Below are 22,729 nucleotides of genomic sequence, written 5' to 3'. Positions count from 1 at the left end.
CAACTTTATAAATGTGATCGGGGCAGGCGTCACTGGGCAGAATGCTCATCTGGGCTCCACTGTGCACCAGTCACAGAACGTGGCCCCTTGTTGGGTCATGCCCTGTCCCTTGGTTGTTTTCTGAGACAGGAAATAGGATCTTACTGTGTAGCCCAGGCTAGCCTTTAACTGTAGACCCTTCATTCTCAGCCTTCTCTGTGGTCTGTGACTTGAGCACTGTTGAATTTACTGACTTTGTAGAGGCAGAGCTTGAGTATGTAGCCCCCCCCCCCCCCCCCCGGCTGGCACGGAGCTCACCATGATCCCCCCCCCCCCCCCGCTGGCATGGAGCTCACCATGATCCCCCTGAGCCTCCTGAGGGTTAGAATGAAACCTGGCACCTTCCTCTGGTTTTAAAATGGTTTGTTCTCAGGCTCAGCAGTTATGAGCACTGACTGCTTGCTCTTCCAGAGGTCCTGCAATTCCCAGCAACCACATGGTGGCTCACAACCACTGATGCCCTCTTCTGGTGTGTTCTCACAACACTGTAACAGAAAAATCAGTTCTCAAAGACATTGAACTAAATGAAGGCTGTGGCCTCAGGAAAGTGTGCTTGCCTAACTTGATGGGGTTTCAGCTTTACCACCTAAGAGGAAAAGCAGAGAACTCCCTTGTGATCACGCCTGACAGTGCATGATGTCACTCACAGCAAACTTCATGGCCACCCTGGGCTGCAGAGCAAGACCCTGCAAGTCTGCCGGCCATGCGCCTGCTCAAGAGTCCAGAGCAGGAGCTTACCTAGTGTGGTGAACGGCGTGGCACTGTCTCAAAACAAAACAAAAGCAAGCAACAAAACAAAAACCAGGGAGTAGGGTTTAGTGGGTAGCGCTCTCGTCTACAGTAGAGGAGGCTGCAGCAAAACAGAAAGCAGGTAAGATAGCTCTGGCCTACAATTCCAGCACAGATCAGGAGTGCCACACAGTGACTGGGATGCCCACTCTAGGGAAATAATATGAAAATAAGCAAGTCTGGTTTGACTGATGCTGGTCGCCGAAGTCCGGGGATGTTCTTGCTGGTAAGCCCACTTGCAAACCCTAAAACAGCCCGGTCTATCCCTTCGTGGTCCTGCCGGTCTGTAACCCCGCCCGCGTTTGAGACGCACGCGCAGCCGATGGCACAGCCAAGGACTTAGCCTAGCGTCCGTCCGCCTCTGCCCTTTCTGCTACAGGAGCAGCGAGTCCACCGCGCGCATGCGCCTCAGCTGAGGGCGGAGCTTCGTGGATAAAGTTCTCGCGAGAGCCCGGCGAGCGATCTTGTGGCCGCCCCCTGTTCCCCGACCTCCCGGCTGTGCTGCAGCGTCAGCTCCACTCGGCCTCGCTCTTCTCTCCCCGGCGCTCCCGGCTCCGCCGCCTTCTACTTTCTGCCCGGCCTAGGCCGCAGCCCCGGGCCCGCGTTGCGCCGCCCCCTATGGGCCCCGGCTGAGGTGCCACCGCCGGCCGCGGAGCCCTGATGCTGGCCCGGAGGAAGCCGGTGTTACCGGCGCTCACCATTAACCCTACCATCGCCGAGGGCCCGTCTCCCACCAGCGAGGGCGCCTCCGAGTGAGTGGGCGGGGCATGTGAGGACGGAGGCGGGCCTCGGAGGGAAGGGGGCGTGGTCACGAGTAGGGGTGTGGTCTGAAGGGATGGCAGCAGGACCTGGGAGGAAAGGGGTGGTCCTGAGAATGGTGTGGTCTGAGGTGAGAGGGGCGTGGCCTTCGAGTACCTGAACAAAGCCTGGTTGGGGTCCCAGCCCGAGAGTGAGACCCTCGGTGTACCAGCTTGGCCTGAGGGGAGATGGGCGGGGCCTAAGGGGAGAGCCTTGTGGCCTGTGAGCGTAGAGGGGCGGGGCCTCCTTGATAATAGCTTAGCTTTATAAAAGTGGGTCTAGAGCACTGGCTGAGGCAGTGGCTGACTGAGGCTAGGTAGGGATGGGGACAAGGGGCGGGGTCTGAGGATGGCTCTGTGGGAAAAATCCCTACTGTTGAGGAGAAACTGAGGAGCAGTGGAGGAGGGGTGGGCACGAGAGGGCAAGTCCTGCAGTTGTTGGGGCAAAGAAAGAGGCGATAGACTTGGGGGTATGGAGAGGGGCCCCGAAAAGGGGCAGGGCAGTTGGATACCCAAGAAGGGGAGTGTGACACCTGAAGGTGACCAGGACAGTCATTGAAGCCCTGAGGCTTTCCAGGTGTGTGTGGGGCCTGGTATGGCTAGAGGCTGAATGGGATAGCCTAGTTCAGAGCTTAGGACTGGGGCAAGAAGAGTGGAGCAGTTTAAGGCATGAAGTGTCTGCCAAAAGCCCCAGGAGGCAAGGCTGGCCTTGCCGAGGCAGAGGGAAAGAACCCTTTGGAAGGAGCAAGGGGAGGTGTGGAGATCATGACTTGGTCGGGGGCATGGTAACCTAGTGGAAAGTGGATGGTGCCCTTTGAGGTGTGTGTCGGGGTAACAGACTCACTATGGTGGGGGTGGGATGAGGGGTCAAGGGGTGCAGTTGGGTATAAGGTATTTCAGGAAGAGGGTCAAGTAGGGAAGGTTCATCAAATAAGGTTGAGTATAAGGATTTTCTGGGAAGAGACAGGGAAAACTGGGTTTCCTTAGGCGAAAAGAGGGGTGTTCCAGGCGAGGCCAGGCTAAGGGTCCTTAAGTGATATCAGACCAGGAAAGATAGGGTGAGGCACCCCTCTGTAGGGGTATCAACGTGATGGAAGAACTTAGCACTGTGCCACAATCTGAGGCAGCCAGGCTGATGTACTGAGGGAGGTGTTGAGGGCCCCATAGTGCATAAAGATGGCCAGGAAAGAATGGGGAGAAGGCTTTCCAGTGTGGAGCTTACAGTAATGGTGTGTGTGTGGGGGTGCTAAGAGACTGGAGCCCATGGTGAAAAATGTCAGAGAAGGGCATGCTGTGCCCTGAAGAGATCCTGCTAGCCAAAGCTAATGGGTTAGAACAACCACTGGGGCATGGGAGGGCTTGGGTGCATCCCAGAAAATGAGGACAAGACAAAGCAGCAGCCAGAAGGTGCTGAGGTGCTCCGAGGGCTACATATAGTACAGCTTGAGGGTCCTGTAAGGATGATGGGGTGTGTGTGCAAGAATGGGGTGTGATGGGCAGTGACTTGTCTGAGGGCCTAACCTCCTGTTGGATGAAGATAGAGGTGGGAACATGTTTCTTAATTATAAAAGCCAAGCCCATGCAGCTGAGGCAGGAGCACTTCAAGTACTTCAAGCCAAACTAGACTTACAGAGTACATTCAAGGGCAGTCCAGATAACTTTTAGACCCTGTCTCAAAGGCTAGACCCCCCCAAACTCCCCTCCCGGACCCCAACCCCCGCCGCCCCCCCACCCCCGCAGAGTCCCTCAGTGAGAGGCTGGATATGGCCTAGCATATGGGTGCCTAGTGTATGGGTGGTCTCGGGTTTGATTAACATAACCACACACACCATTCAAACCCAGGCTCAGCTGCTGCCACTCTAGTTTCCTCCCTCATGGCCTAGTTCTTGGCTCCAAAGCTACTTGAAATGCCCTCAGTACAGATGAGGTCCTGGCCTAGGCCTTGGTACACCTCTGCCCCTTCTTTTTTCGTGTGGTCTGGAGGTTCTGTGGGTTCTTTGAGGCATTTGTCATTCCTCCAGACCCACGGTTCCAGCCTCTGTCTAGTGACATATCTCTTCCTACATGATGGGGATCCTGGAGCGCAGACGTGGGGTTCAGGTCCTTGGCTCACCCTCTGCTTCTGGGCGCTGCAGGGCAAACCTGGTGGACCTCCAGAAGAAGCTAGAGGAGCTGGACCTGGATGAACAGCAGAGGAAGCGGCTGGAGGCCTTCCTCACCCAGAAGGCTCAGGTTGGCGAGCTCAAGGACGATGACTTTGAGAGGATCTCAGAGCTGGGTGCCGGCAATGGCGGTGTGGTCACAAAGGCAAGGCATCGGCCGTCAGGTCTCATCATGGCCAGAAAGGTGAGGACGTCAGGGTGGCTGTGTCAGGGTTTACTGCTGTGAACAGACACCATGGCCAAGGCAACTCTTACAAGGACAACATTTAATTGGGGCTGGCTTACAGGTTCTGAGGTTCAGTTCATTATCATCAAGGTGGGAACATGGCAGCTTCCAGGCAGACATGGTGCAGAGGAGCTGAGAGTTCTACATCTTCATCTGAAGGCTGCTAGTGGAAGACTGGCTTCTAGGCAGCTAGGATGAGGTTCTTAAAGCCCATGCCCACAGTGACACACCTGTTTCCACAGGGCCACACCTTCTAATAGGGCCACTCTCTAGGCCATGCATGTACAAACCATCACAGTGGATATTTGTCCTGTTCTCATCTGTGTTTGGTCGTGTGATGCTGGATCAGAGCTTACTGTGAAGCTCTGGCTGATTTAGAATTTGCTCTGTAGACCAGGCTGGACTGGAAAAGAGAGATTCCTGCCTCTGCTGATTTTCTTGGAGGGATGTGGCACGCTGGTGAGTTATAGCCTGGCATGCACCAAATACTCTTCTCATCTGTGACAAAACTCTTGCCAGGCTGGCCTATAAGCCACGGACAACTAGCTAGAGAAAGGCCATGTGTGAAGTTTGCATATCTGTTAGTCTCTGATGATCTGCCAGGGCGGTCTTGGCTCAGTGGGCAGAGCGCTGGCCTGGCACACACAAAGCTCTGGGTTCCATCCCCAGTACCACGTAAACCACACATGTAGTGCATGCCTGTTGTCCCAGGAGGTCCAGAACTGCAGAGTCACCTTCAGCTGTATACTGAGTCCAAGGCCAATCTAGGCTGCCTGAGACTGAACATGGAAAAGAAGCCAAGCAAACAATAAACCAAGTCCTTGGCCTCCAGAGAAGCAGGACCTATGTGGGTACATGCACACAGCAGACAGCTTGGTTTTCTTTGGGGTGGTGCTGGGGATGAACCCAGTGTCTCAGTGCCTGTGATGGTGGGTTAGCCTAGTGGTTGGTAAGTGGTCAAGTAAGATGGGTATCCTGGAGCCTCAGAAGTCCTGAAGACTACTTGAAAGCAGTGTCCCTGTTTTCTACCTTCTGCTGATTTGAAGAAGCCACCCTATCACAGGGGTCACTTGCTTGTCTTTGGTTGAAGCTTACTGCTTTGCAGGTTGCCATTTCAGCCACAAGGAGGCTGGTGTGTGCATGCTAGGCTCCAGGAAGCCAGTATGTGCATGCGTGCCTGGTGCATGCTGGGTTCTAGGGATTTGGCAAGGAGATGAAGATCCTCAATCTGCAGGCTTCCAGCCAGGTGCAGATGGGCCCTGCTGCCTGCCTGCTGGCTTATCTCTCTTAGTGCCAGGAGTCCCCGTAAGGAACGTCGAGATAAGGACACTGCCAATGGTGACACCTGCACATCAGAGTGTTGGCACGCGTGACCTTTCTTGAAGTCTCTCTAGCAATCTGTTGAGCAAGGGGGAGCCACCTCATCCCTGCTCAGAGTCTTCTGCTGGCTCTGAAGATTCCAAGATTCTGGTCTCAGTGTCCTGGAATCTCCACCCAGCTCATGCAGAAGGCTGCTGTAACATTCAGAGGGCTGAAGGGGGGCCTGAGTCACCCAGGATCTCCCTCTCATCTTCCAGGCAGCTGTGACATGTGGCTGCAGCAGAGGAGGCGATTGTGCGGGAATTGTTCTGGATGCAGGGCACTCCTGATGAGGCGATGTTGAGGGCTGTGTGCCTCACCCTCTCGACTAGCTTGCCCTGCTCTGCCACATGTGAGTTATCCTTTGTAGCATTCCACAATAAAGAGGGCTGAACATGTCCACTCCATTTTTGCTTTTTGTGACTGGTCCAACCTCTAGTGACATCTTTGACACTTAGTCCTAGGTCCCTTGTGACTTGAGCTTGGCATGGTCAGCAAAACTTGTGTGGGCCAGTAGCACACCTGTGTGGGGTTGTAGCACACCTGTGTGGGGCTATAGCACACCTGTGTGGGGCTGTAGCACACCTGTGTGGGCCAGTAGGACACCTGTGTGGGGCTGTAGCACACCTGGGCTGGAAGCTGGCTCTCCATAGCAAGTGGCAGTTTTTCCCAAAGCTTGTGCAGCCTGAAGGCCACGTCTCCATGCCAACTACTCCCTAACAAGGGCATCATGCACAGAACTGCTTACCTGTTTATGATTGTTGGAAGCCAGTGACAGGCTGATGGCACAGTGAGAGTGAGACTGGAGCTGGCTTAGGATTGCATGCTCTTAGAAACATCTGTGTCCTCTGGTCAAGCCTCTGGACAGGTTGTGTCAGAGGTGGAGCCTCCCAGAGCTGTTGTGGCACAGGCACTGCACTTGCTGACTGACTGTCTCTAGTCACAGGGGAAGTGTCTTCCAGCCTTTGCACCCCATTCCTACATCTCCCTGATAGAGGAGGATGGTCCTGCTCACAGGTTGGCTCCACTACCAGCAGTGGATACACAAAGACTTGCGGTCAGGTTCCTGCAAGGGGCAGGTCAGGTGACTCACACAGATCCAGGTCCTCTGGAGCAGCAGAGATCCAAGTGTCCAGAGCCCATGTTTGAGCTACGCAAGGTGGTCACCATGCATCTAGACTGCAGATAGATGTTGGCTTTGTGAGTTCCTATTCCAGGCTCAGCATAGAAAGAGACATCCATCCAATTCCTTGGCTGGCTCCCTGGTGCACTTGAGGGTCCCAGAGTTCCAGCACATTGACAAATTCCGTACTGCCCCCCAGCTTTACCAGGGTTACCAGTGCAGACCTGAACCCCACGGGCCCCAGTATGTTGGCACCAGTAGATGCAGTCTTACCATTACCTCTTGCTGAAAACACCGTTTCCACATGCTTTGTGGTTTTGCTTAGTGTGGTTTTGAGGCAAGATCTTTTTTGAGACAGCATCTCATTACACAGCCATGGTTATCCTAGAACTCACTCTGTAGACCAGGCTCGCCTCAAACTCACAAAGATCTGCTTGTCTCTGCGTTCTGAGTGCTGGGATTAAATGTGTGTCACTTCGCCACGCTGAGACAAGACCTTGCTCTGTTGCTCCCGCTGACCTAAACCTCCTCATTCCCCTGCCCCAGTCTCCTGGGGTGGTTATCAGGTATCAGGTGTGTGTCCCCACTCTGGGCTTTTGTTTTGTGGTTTTACTTTGTACACATTTTAAGGTTTTTGTTTTTTTTTTTTTTGTTTTTTTTTTGTTTTTTTTGTTTTTTGTTTTTTGTTTTGTTTTGTTTTGTTTTTAATGTATGAGTGCTTTGTCTGCATCTATACCTGCAGGCTAGAAGAGGGCGTCGGATCCCATCACAGATGGTTGTGAGCCACCATGTGGTTGCTGGGAATTGAACTCAGGACCTCTGGAACAGCAGTTGGTGCTCTTAACCACTGAGCCATCTCTCCAGCCTATGATTTGACTTTTTACCAAAAAAAAAAAAAAAGTCTATTTATGGGTGCCCAGAGGCAAGAGGTGCTGGCCCCTCCACAGGTGGAGTCAGGTGGTTGTGAGCAGCCACACATGGTCCCTCAAGCGCTGCAAGTGCTCTTAACCAATGAAGCATCTCCGTAGCCTGTTCTGTAGTTTGAGTGCTAGAATTCCTGTAGGTACATTGTTGTTTTCCAATGAAATGGTGCCCATGGACAGCAGGCTCTGTCTTTAGGTGCAGGTACCTCTGCACCAGCCTGAAGTGGAAACTTAAGGGTTCTTTGGAAAGTCAGTTGTGCTGGACGGTGTTTTGCTGGAGCAAACACATGAAGTGTCTTCCTGAAGCAGACACAGGTACGAAAGGCTAAGGCAGACTCATGAAGGAACATTTTATCTGCCGAAGGAAGCATGTGAAAGGACACATGATGGAAAGGACACTCAAGTACTGAGGCAAGACCCGTGGAGACACACAATGTTTGGAGGGCGTATAAATAGGGCTCAGCAGACTGTGAGGGGCTTGCGGGTGCAGCGCGGTGTGCAGCGTGGGCTGGCCTCATCTCTTCACTGATCTTCGCTCCCCTAAGAGAGGCACAGCTGAGGACCTCTGGTGTTCCTGTGGGCCCTGCCCTCCTGCTGACTTGGGCAGCGGCCTGGTTGACTCTGCTGATTTCTGCTCACTGTCCGGCACTACTGTACTGGACGGCTGTGTATCTGAAGTGTTTGCTGGTGGATCGAGCTGCCGCTGCTGAGCTGTGAACTGAGCTGCTGATTTCCAGACAGCACAGAGGGTCGCTCCACAGTACCTTTCTTACTTTCTTTCCTTTTTTTTTTTTTTAAATGATTTGTTTATTTTAGTTATATGAGTATTCTATAGCTGTCTTCAGACACACCAGAAGAGGGCATCAGATATCATTACAGATGGCTGTGAGCCACCATGTGGTTGCTGGGAATTGAACTCAGGACCTCTGGAAGAGTAGTCAGTGCTCTAACCACTGAGCCATCTCTAGCCCCCACAGAACCTTTCTAAACAGGTCCACTTCTCCCACATCCTTTCTTTTTCACTACATCTGGTGGGTGGTGGGCTAGAAGAGAAGTTAAAAGTAGGCTTTGAAAAACTTAAAGTTACACCAGACCCTTTTTGGTGTGGGAGCCAGTGTGTGACCTGGGGAAGAAGGAGAATCATAAAATATCCCTTTGTCCTCTCGGGACAGATGGTCATGCTTGAAGCCTTGTCCAGGACCAGCAGGATTGAAAACTGATGGCAGGGTCAGGGCTGGATCTTTGCAGGACCTGCAGGGACCACAAAATCACAAACACTTTCTAAGCCTCTTGCCTGTCCTGAGCTCAGCTGGCTCCTTCATGTCCCGGTCCTCTTTCCCCTGGGTGGCTCTGTGCCTTTCCTACCTGCCCTGACCGCTGTTCCTGGTAGGTAGTTACACCAGGATACTTAGCTGTGGTTTCTGAGTGGGCCCTCAGCGGGGGTGTCCACTGCAGCATGTGTCCTCAGACCCCTGCCTTGCCCATGCAGAGACTGCTCTGTCTCCAGGCTGCCCGCGTGCCCGTGGCCATAATGGAGCAGTAGTGGGCCTCATTTCGTTTTTCCTGGTGCTCTGTCCATGCCTCCTGCAGATATCCCGGTCTCTGGTGGCAGCATCTGCCCCCCCCCCCTCGGGCACCGGGTCTGGCACGCTGATGGTGCCTGTGTGCATGAGGTAGCTTGGTGTGTCTTTTTCCCCCGTAAGAATAGAGTTCTAACATTCCCTGTTTCAAAATCTTCACTTTGAGACTAGTTTTCCTGAAAAAGCGAAAACATGGTATCACCGTGCTCTGTCACCCACAGACCCATCCCCTGGGGCTTCCCTTCTCAGACATATGCCGAAGACAGGGTCTGTGGGGCTTGCTGGCCACGTGCCCCTTCCTCTTCGGCAGCTTCTCGCTCTTCCTTCCGTAGCTGATCCATCTGGAGATCAAGCCCGCCGTCCGCAACCAGATCATCCGGGAGCTGCAGGTGCTGCACGAGTGTAACTCGCCGTACATCGTGGGCTTCTACGGGGCCTTCTACAGCGACGGCGAGATCAGCATCTGCATGGAGCACATGGTGAGGGCCTGCTTTCTCTTCCGTCCCCCGGCCCACGCAGGGCCACTGGTGTGTGGCATGCATCTGTGGTCCCCACGGTAAAAGTGCGCCCACTGGGAAGTGGGTTCCTGTTCCATTACTGTTAGCTAAGCTCTGAGTAGAAGGATGCATCCAGGTTGTGGGTCCCCAACTTCAGATGGTAGCTGCATACCTCGCTGTCTAGATAACAGTCTGAGGTTCCACAGTTGGGCAGGATGGAAAATTTGGGCCAAAAAGAGACCCCAACCTGCTGATCCAGGTGCCCAAGCCCGGTGACTCCCCAGAAGGCATGGTAGCTCCTGTGGTTCTCAGCCATGCTTTCCCAGCGCGCTGACCTATAGACCTTTGGGTATGGGGAGCAAATGAACTTGAGCAGGTTTCCTTACACCCAGCTGTGGCACTGCCTCTCCCTTGAGCCTACCCTGCTTGCCTCACGGATTAGTAGACAATCCCTTCATAGATGTGTGACCATTGGGTCACAGGCCTCCTGGTCCCCTGCAGGAAGGGGACTCCAGCCTAAGGAACATTGCCAGAGTGGCTAGGGGCTGTGGAACAGGTGCTTCGCTCACTGGCTAACTGTTGGGATGGGAGCTCCCAGAGGCAGGAGGATTGCCTTGGATTTGAGGCCAGCTTGAGACACAGCAAAGCTCCCTGTGAAAACAATACGAGCCTGGCCGTGGTGAATTCACCATCCTCGGAGGGAGGGAGGGAAGGCCATACTCGGCCCTGTCTCAATGATAAGAAAAAATAACCACTCCGCTCTGCTGGCTGATGTAGTCTGGTTTTAAGTCACGGGTTACCTGGTGTGGGCGTGTCCTGGGAAGAAAGCTCACCCTTGGGGGCTGGGGGTGGGGTGGTCATTTGGGGTCCTGGCACTGGTCCACTTTCATTTTCCTGTAGAAGTCGACACAGAAACAAGAGTGTGTTTGGCTCCTAGTCCTGGGGTGCTGCAGAACTTGGGTACAAGCAGCAGTGGGTTTTCCTCGCTTGCTATTGTTGACTTGTGTTAGGTAGCCCTCACCACAGCTCTGTGGGCTCCACACTCACGTGACCCACGTTCAGCAAGATTTAGAAGGGCAAGATGACTCCCAGGCCATAGCTGTGTCTAGGCCTATGGCCTGCCCGGAGCTAGTAGGAAGGAACTCTGGTCTCTGTCCGAAAGCTTGTTGCACAGGGCCTTGTCACTAATCTGGAATGTTCCAGCCCAGCTTGAAAAATGTTTCCTGGGAGGCAGAACTGCTCAGCCTCCATCTGGAAGCCAAGGAAATAGGAGAGAGAAGCTGGGGTCCTGCTGCCCCCATCTAAGGCCCACACTTCCCTTTAGGCCACCTCTCAAGAAGCCCTGCCCCCTTCCTACTGCCAGACTTAGGCCCAGTTAGCACAGAAGGGAAGTGCTGCTGGTTGTCCTTAAGTGCTTGCAGGAGTGCTCACACTGTCTGAAGTGTACCCATGGCATGGACAGCAGGAAGCCCTGGGGACTCAGCCTGGGCTGTCTGTCTGGATCTCCATAAGACAAGGTCTTGTTGCTCTCTGGGCTAGTGAGTTGCTAGTGCCTTGGAGGTATATGCATGGACTGGCAGCACCCCAGTTCTCCACCTTGCCCTAGGGCACTAAGACCTGGCTAAGATTTCCCAGGCTCAACCCAGGATGAGATGCTTGTTGCTGTCACGCTCAGGAACCCCTGTGATAGAGTTGGGGGAGGCCTGGCAGGCTGCTCCTGTAGGGTCCGGTGTGACCTAAGAGAAGTATTGACCTTGCTGTCCTAGGTAGACAGCACCCTGTCTTTCCCTAGTGCCCAGCCAGAGCTGCACTATGCCTTTAATCCCAGCACTCTGGAGGCCGAGGCAGGTAGATCACTGGGTTCAAGGCCAGCCTGATCTACAAAGCAAGTTTCAGGAGAGCCAGTGTTACACAGAGAAACCCTGTCTTGAATAACCTAGAGAGGGAGAGAGAGGGAGGGAGCGAGCGAGGGAGAGATAGAGAATAAAACATGGGATCCCCTGACTCAGTGCCCAGCTGGACAGTGCACTGGAAGGACCCGGGGCAGCTCTGAGGAGGCCCCTTCCTGACCTTGAGGCTCTGTTCCCGGCCCCGCTGGGTCAGCACGTATTTCCTCATCTGTTGAGTGGAGCCGGGACCACGCCTTAGGTGTAAGGAACCGCCAGGGTGGAGACCTGTGGGCTGCCTATGCCCTTCTGTGGGGCACAGTCCTTGGGCTTAGGTCTGATCCTCAGCCTACTCCAGGAGAAGTAGCCGTGAGCCGGTCCTGGCTGATCCTGCCCAAGGACCTCCTGTGTGGCCCGTTTGCCCCTGGTGGCAGAAGTTAGCTTTAACAGATGCTTCTGTCACTTTAGCTCAGGGCTCTGCAGCCTCCCACACCACACACCCGCTTGGGGACCTGGGAAATCGAGGTTGGCTGGGGCTGACAGGGTTGGCCTGCCTGAGTTTTGGGTTGGGCGTCTTGACAAAGCCAGTTACTATCATCTCTGCATTCAGGACGGAGGCTCGTTGGACCAGGTACTGAAGGAGGCCAAGCGGATTCCTGAGGACATCTTGGGGAAGGTCAGCATTGCGGTAAGTTTGTTGGCTGCTGCTCCTCCTGGGAGATCATGTCCCCATCCACTTGAGTTCCTCTGCCGGCTCCACTATGACATGTGTCCTGTGAACACTCCTTCCCTGTATAAAAATGACCAGTGGCGCTTGGCATGATGATGTGCACCCAGCCTGCACTTAGGAGATGGGCAGCCCGGTCTGCACAGTGAGTTCCAGGTCCGCCAGGGCTATGTAGTGAGACCCTATTTTAAAAGAGGAAATAAACTCCAGGCATGGGAGCACATGCCCATCACCTCAACATGAGAGGTGGAGACAGAATTGTGGCGAATTTGATGCAGCCCTGGACCCTCACTCTGAAATGCAGACAGCGACGATGTGCTTGCTGCAGTTTCCTGTATAGACCTTTGGGACGTGTGTGTCACTTGTCTGCCATGGCACTGCCCTGTGGCTGGGGAGGCTCATCACAGCCTAGCCCTGCTGCCCTAGACACATAGGCTACCCGGCTCTGACCTCCCTGCAGGTGCTCCGGGGCCTGGCGTACCTCCGTGAGAAGCACCAGATCATGCATAGAGGTAAGCGGGTGCAGGCTGGCATGGGTGGGCCACAGCGAGTGCAGCCCTCACCCTGGCACTGTCCGCAGATGTGAAGCCCTCCAACATCCTGGTGAACTCCCGTGGGGAGATCAAGCTGTGTGATTTTGGGGTGAGCGGCCAGCTGATTGACTCCATGGCCAACTCATTTGTAGGGACGCGCTCCTACATGTCCGTGAGTACCTGCCTTCTGTATGTGCATCCTCGGTGGGGTCTGTCTGCTGTGTGTGGCCCCTACCTGTTGCTACCAACCCCAGCTGTTCTCCTGTTTCTTTGACAGCCAGAGCGGCTGCAGGGCACCCACTACTCTGTGCAGTCGGACATCTGGAGCATGGGGCTGTCGTTGGTGGAGCTGGCCATCGGGAGGTACCCCATCCCCCCACCTGATGCCAAGGAACTAGAGGCCAGCTTTGGCCGCCCTGTGGTGGACGGGGCAGATGGAGAGCCCCATAGTGTCTCACCGCGGCCCAGGCCCCCTGGACGCCCCATCAGTGGTATGGGACATCACAGCTAGCTGGAGAGGGATGGGCGGGGGATCAGCTGCCTCTCTGTAGCAGCTGTCCCTGGACAGGACTTGCTGTGGTCAGCAGTCCTCAGATGGTCCTGGGCTTTCTGGGGACAGAGCTAAGGCAGCATGGATGTCACTCTCTGTCCTGGGCAGCTGCACCTGTTGCTGCCAGCTGGGAGGCCAGGACACTCCACTGGAGGTCAGAGGTCAGGCACCGCCGCCTGCTGGGCTTCCCAGGCATTTCCACTTGAAAATATGTAAATGGGGTTTGGAGTACAAAGGGAGCCAGCCACCACTTGCAGCTTACACATCTGTAACCTGGCATCCAGGAAGCCTCGGTGCAGGTAACCTGGTGACATCCCTGGGGCCTTGGCAACACAGGAAGTGCAGACTGGAGGGAAACTAGTTTCCAGGGGACCTGGGGAGACAATCCAACCCTTGGCCACTGAGAGGCAGGGATAGGTTCCTGGTGAGGGACAGAGTCTCTGCAGAACACCTACCTGCTGGGATTGAAGCCAGGGAATGGGCTTTGTAACTGCAGAGACATATTGCTTCCTGGCTGCCCTGTAGGCCAGTGGTTAGCACATCCACACATGAGTGTCTGCTGCTTCTGTCTGGTTCTTGAACATTCAGCCACCCCCTAAAGGAAGTCCCATTCACTATGCCGTCTCCCCTACACACGCACACTGTACTGGACGTTTTCTGTCATGGAGTCCACATTACGTAACTTTGTGTTTGGATCTCACCAAGTACCATGTCTTAGAGTTCCCTGCATGTAACTGGACTCATTCCCTGTGTATGTTCTGAGTGTGTGGTGTGTGCTTCACATGACGTTAAAGAGCAGAGAGCCCCTCCCCACCCTGTGCCCCACACTGGCTGCTCACCCTGACACCGTATCTCAGGACACAGTCCTCAGATGGCCCCAATCCTTTGGCGAGCTGTGGTGGTGACACCAGGCCAGCTTACTGGCCAGTGCCTTTCCTGCGCAAGTCCCAAAGCAGCCCATAACAGGATGGGCAAGGCACAGTTCAGCTGCTGGCTATCAGGGCCTTGGGCAGGGGTCGTCACCCACCTGTTCCAAATACCCAGCAGCTGCTCTGCAAGGTCACATTGGTGTTCCTGTTGTATCGCCAGTCTCCTCCCCCACCCTCAGAGCATCGTCCAGCCTGTGAGTGTAGAAGAGAGTCCTGGCAGGAGGACAGGGTCACCCTCTGAAGTCTGTACCCCACAGCTAATGTGGTTTTTGTACTGTTGAGTAGGTCATGGGATGGACAGCCGACCGGCCATGGCCATCTTTGAACTGCTGGACTACATAGTGAACGAGGTGTGTGCCCTTGGCCTTCAGGTGCTTTGCTCAAGGAATTGGCTGGCCTACCCTGGATGTTTCCTGGGGGACGGGATGTTGTGGGGGGGCTGCTCCTCCAGTCCCCAGTCGGTAGAAAGCCATTGGTGTCTTTATCATGCCTGTGACCCAAGCTACTCAGCAGCTCAGGCAGGAAGCTTGAGTCGGAGGTCAGTGTGGGCCAGCCTAGGCTAGTACTGTGGCTTGGCTGGCTCCATAGGAAAAGGGCCGAAGGCATGGGAGAGTTCCTCCCTAGAATCCTCCAGTGAGGTGAGGGGCTGGTCACAGCCACAGGCACAGAAGGTGGCTCCTAGGGCAGACTTAATTCCAACCTAGTGCTCTTCCTTGTGTGAGAGGCTGAGGCAAGTCACATAGTAACTGAAGAGTTAGCTACAGCGTGAGACCCTGACTCAGAAGCAGCCAGGAATGGAACAACAAAGGCAAGCAGGTCTCTAGAAGGGAGCCAGGGTCACGTGTGACTACATGGTTGTGCCCAGGGGTGAAGAACACAGATGGGCTTTCTGGCCTGTGACAGGGCTGCCACTGCCTGGCACTGACACTCCCGCTCAGCCAGCACTTCTCCAGGAAGTCCTGGAGCCGCCCTCACAGCCCCACCCACTTGATAGTGTTGGCAAAACCTGAACTGGAGGAGCCAGGTCAGATGACGATTGGCCAGCACCTGCTGCACCACCTAAGTGACTTCCCTGTCCTCCACAGCCGCCTCCCAAGCTGCCCAGTGGTGTGTTCAGCTCAGACTTTCAGGAGTTTGTGAATAAATGGTGAGATGGGCCTGTGGGACGGGTGGGGCAGCCCCACACTCAGCTCTGGGTTCCTGGGCTACTGTGTGCAGTAAGGGGTCAAAGTATCCCCCAGAATCTCACAACTGGCACTGTTGCCTGCTGGTGAGGGTCCCCGCATGGCCCAGCTGTCTCAAGCTCCCACCCAGTGGGCGTGGGGGGTGGAGTTAGTTGAGCTGCTGGACTCCCTCCTATGTGGTGTTTCTGGAGCGTGGGGCAGGAGGCAGGCCGTGCGCATGTTCCAGAAGGTCGTCTGTGCCTGATAGTGGGGTGTGCCCCCTTGTATTGGCCTCCTACCAGGGTCAATATGGACAATGTCCCTATCAGTTTACTAATTCATTAGGAACTTAGCAATTTAGTTGTTGGGGTACAGGGGTTAGAGGTACATTCCTGACATCCCAGCATTCTGGAGGACAAGGTCATCATCTGCTAGTGAGTTCAAGGCCAGCCTGGGATACAGAAGACTCTGCTACCCAGAAATTTTAAAATGGAGTGCTCCTGGTGAGCAGCCACATCTCAGCAAACCTGAGCCAGGGCCCCTAAGTAACATCTGTGTCTTCTCCCCAGCCTCATCAAGAACCCAGCAGAGCGTGCGGACCTGAAGCTGCTCATGGTGAGTGGAGGGGTCTCCTGGGCTGGGACTAGGGCTGTCAGCACGGATGGACGGGCAGAGTCCTGGCTCTGGTGCCAGGAGCGGCGCAGAACTGAGGGTGTGCTTTGATTGCCACCTCTCCATTCTCAGGCCATGTCCTCCACAGCCACCTAGGGCTTAGGCCACCTGTGAGGCTGGGGATTGTCTGACATGAAAACATGCATAAGCCTGCACCCTGAAAGCCTCCACCTACAGGGTAGGACCAACAGAGCCCAGTGACTTACAGGCAGGTCTTAGCACCCCCACACACCCCTTCCTGGACAAACCTAATCTGGTTTAAGCACCATCTGTCTATTTTTTAGGCCCCTAAGAGAGAAAGCCACGGTAGGCACGGAAGCGTGCACCCCTGCTCCACCCCAGAGGCCCAGAGGGGAACACCTCGCCGAGTACAGTAGTGTGCCCCACCATGCCAATATTGAGGAGGCCAACTCAGGCACACACCCATCTTCCCAGCACTCTGGGTGGTGAGGCAAGAAGGTCAGGTTTTCAGGGTCATCTTTAACTACATAGAAGGTTAAGGTCAGCCTTGGCTACATGAGCATGCCCCCCCCCCCAAAAAAAAAAAAAAGCATTCGGGTGGTGCTGGCACGGCGAGGCAGGGACAGGCAGATCTCTGTTTGAGGCCATTCTGGTCTACAGAGTGAGCCCAGGGCAGCCAGGGCTACACAGAGAAACTGTCTCAAAAAGCAAAACAAAAAGTGGAGACATCCAAAGTAGGGTAGTGGGGTGGGTGTCCTTGCTTCCTGCGACCCAGCCGTGGCCTCCTGTGCTCTTTCATTCTGTCCTGCCAAAGAGTCAGCAGTAGGGTCAGAGGGGCCAGCCTTCCCTCTGGAGAACCTGCTCAGCTCTCACAGTCACAGCCTGGTGACCGTAGCTGTTCTGAAGGGAGGATGGATCAGGGACTGCCAGGCCACCTGAGCAGGCCTGGGTCTCAGGCTGTGACTGATGCCCTGCATCTTTCAGAACCACGCCTTCATCAAGCGCTCTGAGGGGGAGGATGTGGACTTCGCCGGCTGGCTGTGCAGAACCCTTCGGCTGAAGCAGCCCAGCACACCCACGCGTACCGCAGTGTGACAGCCGTCGTCCAGCAGTCTGTCCTTGTCCCTGTTGGCACAGTGGCCGCTCCTGGGGACAGTGATGCTGTGTGTTGTGGCAGGGGACCTGTGCACATTTGAAAAACTAAACAAAGCGCAGAGAGAAAGAAAAGCTGCTGCTGTGCTGCTGACCCATTGCTTGCTTATGACTCAGTCAGCAGGTGGAAGAAGGGCTGAGCAGGGGGTGATAAACATCGCCCTCCACACCTCCCTCCCCAGGCCTCAGCTCCTGCAGGGGCTGTGGAGCAGGGGGCTTGACTCAGCATATGCTTGCGCTCTCCGGAAGAGACCCCAGTGGATCTGGGTCATGAGACTAGATAAGGGCCTCAACACAGCTTACAGCAACCCCACCAGTGTCACACCTGTCCCACCAGTTAGAGTCAGTGGCCCACAGCCACAGTGGCCTGTAAAGAAAGCCTGAGGCCGCCTCATGTTCCCAAAGCCTAAAGAGCCTGGAACATCCCTGCTAACACACAGATCACATTGAGACAGACCTGGAACTTTCACTCTGCAAAAAGCTGAGGAGCATCTGCATTTCTTGCCGTCCCTCTTAGGGATGACAAAAGTATTCCTTTCTCAGATGTCCCCAGGATGCCACCACGTGCTCCAGCCAGGTGGTCCAAGCAGGTGCTGTCCACCACACTCTGCTGGTTGCTCCTGCACTGCAGGGCACTGTTGCCTCCCTAAAGGCAGAGCCCCCTGTACCATGAGGATGGGGACCATGAGGGGGGCCTGGGAAACAGGAAGTACCCAGTGTGGTGGGGGAAGGGAAAGCCTAATCTCTGCCATGAGCTGCATCCATCCCGCACACCCCCAAATTCTGGGAAGGCTGAGTCAGGTTTTAGGCCACCCTGGGCTACCTAGTGAGAAAGTCTTAGAGGAATGGTGAAATCACGTATTGGAATTTTGTGTGTGTGTGTTTGCCCTTTTTGTCTGGTTTTTGAGTCAGGGTCTCTTTGTGTCCCTGGCTGTTCCTGAACTCTCTCTATAGAACAGGCTGGCCTAGAACTCAAGCGATCCACCTGCCTTTGTCTCCTGAGTGCTAGGATTAAAGGCGTTTGCCACCCTGTCAATCTTTTTATGAGACAGGGTCCACAATAGCCTAGGCTGGCCTGTGACCAGCCTTGACCTTTCCAGTGCTGGGGATGGACCCTGGGCTCCCACTAGTTCCCACAGGCACAGGTCTGTGGCCTTGTTTTAGTCTCCTGCTTGCCCTGGAACTTACGTTCAGACCAGGCTGCTCTCTGCCCACGTGCTGAGGTTAATGACCCTTACAGTGGCTTAGCTCACACCTTCCCAGTGATGAAGTCAGCCTGTCCAACTGTCATGGGCCTGCGCCCACCTGCTGCACCAGGCTAGGGCTGGCTGCTTGCTGTCCAGTTGTCTCCCTTGTATTTGAGCCACAGCTGCAACTCTGGAGATCTGATTCGACTGGGGCTGGCTGAGGAGGCTGCTCCTAGGGTCCATGCATGTGTAGGCAAGCTGGGGGTGTGGGTCTGGGTGCGGTCCTAGAGCACACCAATGCTAAGCATGTTTGTGTGGAGTGTCCACTCAGTGTTTGGATGGTCTGGTGAGCTCAGGAGCCAGCCACACCAGCTCAAGTGGACTCCAGGTTCAGAAATTCAGTCATAAAGAAGGCCCAGTCTGGTGTCACTCCAGAGGCAGAGACAGGAGACTCTCAAACCCTATGGAATGTTACAGTGGAACACTACATGCTTGGCTCTGGCCTCACAATACACCCATGTGCATGGGCACACAAGGAAACTACCCCAACATTAGGAAAAACTGAGGCAGGAGCATTGCCACAAGTTTGACCCCAGCCCTCAGAGGGAGGGAGAACTCTGAGGTCATAACCAGTTGACAAACCGAGAACCAGGTGCACTGCCTGTCGGTCATTTCCAGCACTTGGGAGTGGAGGCTGGAGGACCAGGCTCAGTGTCCTAAGTTATATACCTGATGAGAGCCCAGGGGCTAGCCTTGGCTAATTGGCAGGAAGCCAAGAAAGGGGGGGTTGTGTAGTTTGTCCATTCAGCTGTCAGCAGATATCCGTGTAGTTGAGTGTGATGACACTGACCACAGCAGTTTCAGCGAGAGCGTGTGTGGCATGGAGTCTCTAGGTGTCACCCACATTTCGAAAATCCAGAGCCAAGGGACCTAGTCTGGTGGAGGTGCATGTGTGGGAACAGCACAGAACACAGATGTGAGGTGTTCGGGGCTTCCCAGAAGGCAGGCTGCTTGCCTGAGCTTGAGTGGAATGAGCTACCTCCCTCTATCCTTCCTACTCAGAGCAGGTGGTCAGGACCCTGCAGCTGTTCCATTCCTGGGTAGCCATGACTCCGGAGACTGGATGGTGATGGGGCTCTGGTTTCACCAGCTTCCAGGGGAGGGAGAGGCCTGTAGTGCCAATGCTGGGTTTCTGGGCAGTCTGGTGAGGGAGGAACCCAGCCTCACTGAATGACCTGCCCAGGGCCACCACCTGTGCCTAGGCTGTGCCCAGACACGAGCTCTGACTCACCGGGCAGGTGGGATCTAATGGAGGTGCTGCAGGAGCATCACGGATGAGGTCAAAGTTCAGGGCCCTGGGGGAAGGCCTGGCACATGCCCGCCTCAGCTTTCCTGACCTTAAATACTAAAGCAGAATCGTGGACCAAAGGCTGCACGGTGTCTGTTTTAGCCAAGTGTGTCATGTAGCCCAGGCTGGCCTCCAGCTCCCTGTGTTGCCTTGCAGACGCCATCCAGAGTGATGAGGGTGGAGCCCAGTGCCATGTTCTCCATGATGGGTGATTGTAGGACAGCCAGGGTTTCTCTGCTGCCTCCCTCCTTCTGTCAGCTCAGTGTGCAGCAGCTGGAGCCCGTGGATCACCCCACTCAACCTCATCTGCTGTTGGCACAGACAGACTGCCCCAAGAGCCAAGGCGAAGCAGGGAGACCCTAATACTCTTGGGAGACGTGGGTTACACCTGAGTCTGGTAGAATTCCCAGATAGCGCCAGGTAGGACCTGGTATTGGTGACACACACCTGTCAGCACAGCACTTGGAAGACGGAGCCAGGATCAGGAGCTCACAGCTGTTGCTAACTATATAGTGAGCTGCAGGCTAGCCTTGGCTACATAGGACCTAACCTCAAACAGGAGGGTATCCTCCTGTACATGATTAATCCTGACCTTGTGGAAGCAGAGGCAGGTTGAGGTCAGGTGGCTCTAGGGAGGGAGTTTTAGGACAGCTAGGGCTACACTGTCTCAAAAGATGTGAGGTTCACATAGGGCTGGTCCTGGCCCTGTGGCTGGGAACTGTCCTGGCAGCACCAAGAGAAAGAGCAACAACCTAGGTGGCCATTGATGCTGCATTGTAGTTGCAGGATCTGAGAGAGAGGTAGATGAACTGCCCTGAATTAGGCTAGGATGGGTTACACAGAGTGCCCACTTCAGAAAAAACAAAAAACTGGGGAGATGGCTCAGTCTGTGAAGTGCTTTCCTGTGCAATCATGGGTCCCCAATGCCCATATAAAAAGCCAGTGCATTTCTGAAACTTCGGGGCCCTGGAGAGTGAGGGAGGAGGACCCCTGGGCTCACCAGCCAGACAGCCCAGAGAAACCCATGGACTCTACATTCAGGGATACCCTGCTTCAAAAAACACCATGGCAGATACCCATAACCACTGGCTTCCATGCACACACAGCAAAACAAACCAAGGTGTTCTAGCATGGTACCACATGCCTCTCATCCATCAGAACAATGTAGAATTTTCTCACAAAGACTCCGGCCCAGGTGGGTAGGTCTCTTGGCAAAGACTCACCTAATGTCCTCCCTCAGTCCTCAGGGAAACTTTTTGAGACCCTTTGTTTTCCGTGTGTGTGTGTGTGTGTGTGTGTGTGTGTGTGTGTGTGTGTGTGTAGAGGCCAGAAACAGGCATCAGATCCCCAGAGGTGAACATCACTGGCCTCTGAGGTGAGTGCTGGGAACCGAACTTGAGTTCATTGCAAAAGTAGCAAGTATTTTTGTTTTGTTTGTAACTTTATGTGCATTCCTGTCTTCAGCCTAACCTCCTCTTCACTCCGTTTGTTTATTATCTATTTATTATAGGACAGCTCCAGGGAGTCCCTTCATCAGGTAGAGTTCAGAGCTCAAACTCACACTTGCTTGCAAGCATCTCCACCTGCTTGGCCATATGGCTGGCCTCTTGGGGACTTGGCTACCCAGGTTCCCCACACAAAGGAGACACGGTGACCCCCTCTTTTTACGTCAGTGACTTCAGTTTTTGTTCTGTTGTACCACACGGAGTCCTGTGATCCATGTAGGGACACAGACAGAGGGGGCCTCTCAGAGTCTTGCCGACATTGGAACTACGCTCTCTGTCGGTGAAGGAGCCTGAAAGACAGTGGTGTGGTAAGGGGGAAGTCACATGTTTCATGGATGGAAATTCAAAGGAGGTGTGCTGTCTGGGATCTACACCCCACAAGAAAGAGCCGGAAGCACAGGAGGAAGCCCCAGCTTGGTGGTAGACCCAGTGCCCCTCCTCCTCCCCTCAATGTCCCTCTTCTTCCTGGACTGGTGAGGCCCCGCCCACAGCCCCTGTTGGTTTTCCTGTTGCTGGGAGCCCCACTGAGGGCTTCTTGGGGGGCAAAGTGGGACTAGGAGGGTCAGGGGCTGAGGCCACTCATGCTGGGCCCTGTCTCCTGCTGTGGACAGTTTTCTTGTGTGTGCGTGCGCGTGTGTGTATGTGTGTGCGCGTGTGCACGTGTGTGTTGCTTGCTTGTCTTGTAGTACAGGAATGGATCACTCTAGGGCCTTTGCTCACTCCAAGCCAGCACTCACTGAGCTCTACCTTACATATGTGTGCATGCTTTTGAGAATGTGTTTATTATTGAATTTTGGAGACGGGCTGGGCCTCACAGAGATCTATCCACCTCTGCTTCCTGAGTATGGGGATTAAAGGCCAGTGCCATTACCTTTCTGTGACTTCAAGTGTTTGTATTTCAGTCACCAGGCTTGGCAGCAAATGGAGAAATCTCTCTCTCTCTCTCTCTCTCTCTCTCTCTCTCTCTCTCTCTCTCTCTCCCTCCCCCCCCCCCCCAGGGGCTTATCACCTCTCAGCTTTTTTTCTAGGGTGGTGTGGGGATCAGGGTTTCCACTGAGGATGGAAAATGTTCTGGAAGCGTCGCACCGCTTGGGAACGTGTGACTATGTGGGGAGCGGGCTGTTTATAAAGTAGTAGTGAGCGTCCTCACTCTCCCGAGCCTTTGGAAAAGCCTAGCCAGCCGGGAATTACTCTCCGCAGGCCTCTCCCAGGTAGTCACCAGCACCGGGCTGACCTCAGTACCTGTCCAAGCTCGATCAGGCCCCATGGGGGCGCTTAGGCACCCAGGTACGTGGGTTTGGTGTCCCTGGCTTCCAGCCAGGCTTACGCAGGGGTGTGTCTGTCCCGGTGGCCCCGGGACCAGGTAGGCAGGCCAGGTCGGGTCCCACCTGCAGGAAAGGATATGGGGGTGGGGCGAGACGGGGTGGAGCGAGGTGGGCGGGCTAAGGCAAACACTTGATGCAGGTCCCGACGCAGGTGCTGAGTTGTCCCTCAGGGCAGGATGCATTCTTCTTGTTTTGTTTTGTTGTTTGTTTTTTTTTTTGAAGCCGGGTCTTTCTAGCCCTAGCCTCCCTATAGCGCCCGGCTGCTGGTGCAGTCTTGAGCACCTTCCGTCCCAGTG

At 54.7% G+C, this 22,729-nt stretch overlaps 1 protein-coding gene across 2 annotated transcripts; it reads left to right on the top strand.

Moving 5' to 3' along the window:
• The first annotated feature begins 1,291 nt into the window (after positions 1 to 1,291).
• MAP2K2 (mitogen-activated protein kinase kinase 2) lies at positions 1,292 to 21,989 on the top strand. Of its 2 annotated transcripts, none has more exons than XM_080935575.1 (11): positions 1,292 to 1,580; positions 3,761 to 3,971; positions 9,331 to 9,477; positions 11,992 to 12,069; positions 12,569 to 12,620; positions 12,689 to 12,813; positions 12,919 to 13,132; positions 14,406 to 14,470; positions 15,206 to 15,267; positions 15,853 to 15,898; positions 16,901 to 21,989. In XM_080935575.1, the coding sequence occupies exons 1-11, from the start codon at positions 1,489 to 1,491 to the stop codon at positions 17,009 to 17,011; spliced, it is 1,203 nt and encodes a 400-aa protein (XP_080791701.1). In that variant the 5' UTR covers positions 1,292 to 1,488; the 3' UTR covers positions 17,012 to 21,989. The 2 variants fall into 2 exon arrangements, with proteins under 2 accessions (XP_080791701.1, XP_080791702.1); XM_080935576.1 differs by lacking the exon at positions 1,292 to 1,580 and adding an exon at positions 4,406 to 4,472 and having other exon boundaries at positions 3,849 to 3,971.
• Positions 21,990 to 22,729: the final 740 nt, after the last annotated feature.

Source organism: Micromys minutus (assembly GCF_963924665.1).
Source record: "Micromys minutus genome assembly, chromosome: 22".
Taxonomy (NCBI): Eukaryota; Metazoa; Chordata; class Mammalia; order Rodentia; family Muridae; genus Micromys; species Micromys minutus.
This window is presented reverse-complemented; position numbering and strand designations above follow the sequence as displayed.

Bases quoted from the DNA above. Each gene is read 5' to 3' on its own strand.
- MAP2K2 (XM_080935575.1), top strand. From the start codon at position 1,489: ATGCTGGCCCGGAGGAAGCCGGTGTTACCGGCGCTCACCATTAACCCT. The intron at 12,621-12,688 runs GTAAGCGGGTGC...CACTGTCCGCAG, and splicing joins GCACCAGATCATGCATAGAG to ATGTGAAGCCCTCCAACATC. The intron at 15,899-16,900 runs GTGAGTGGAGGG...TGCATCTTTCAG, and splicing joins CGGACCTGAAGCTGCTCATG to AACCACGCCTTCATCAAGCG.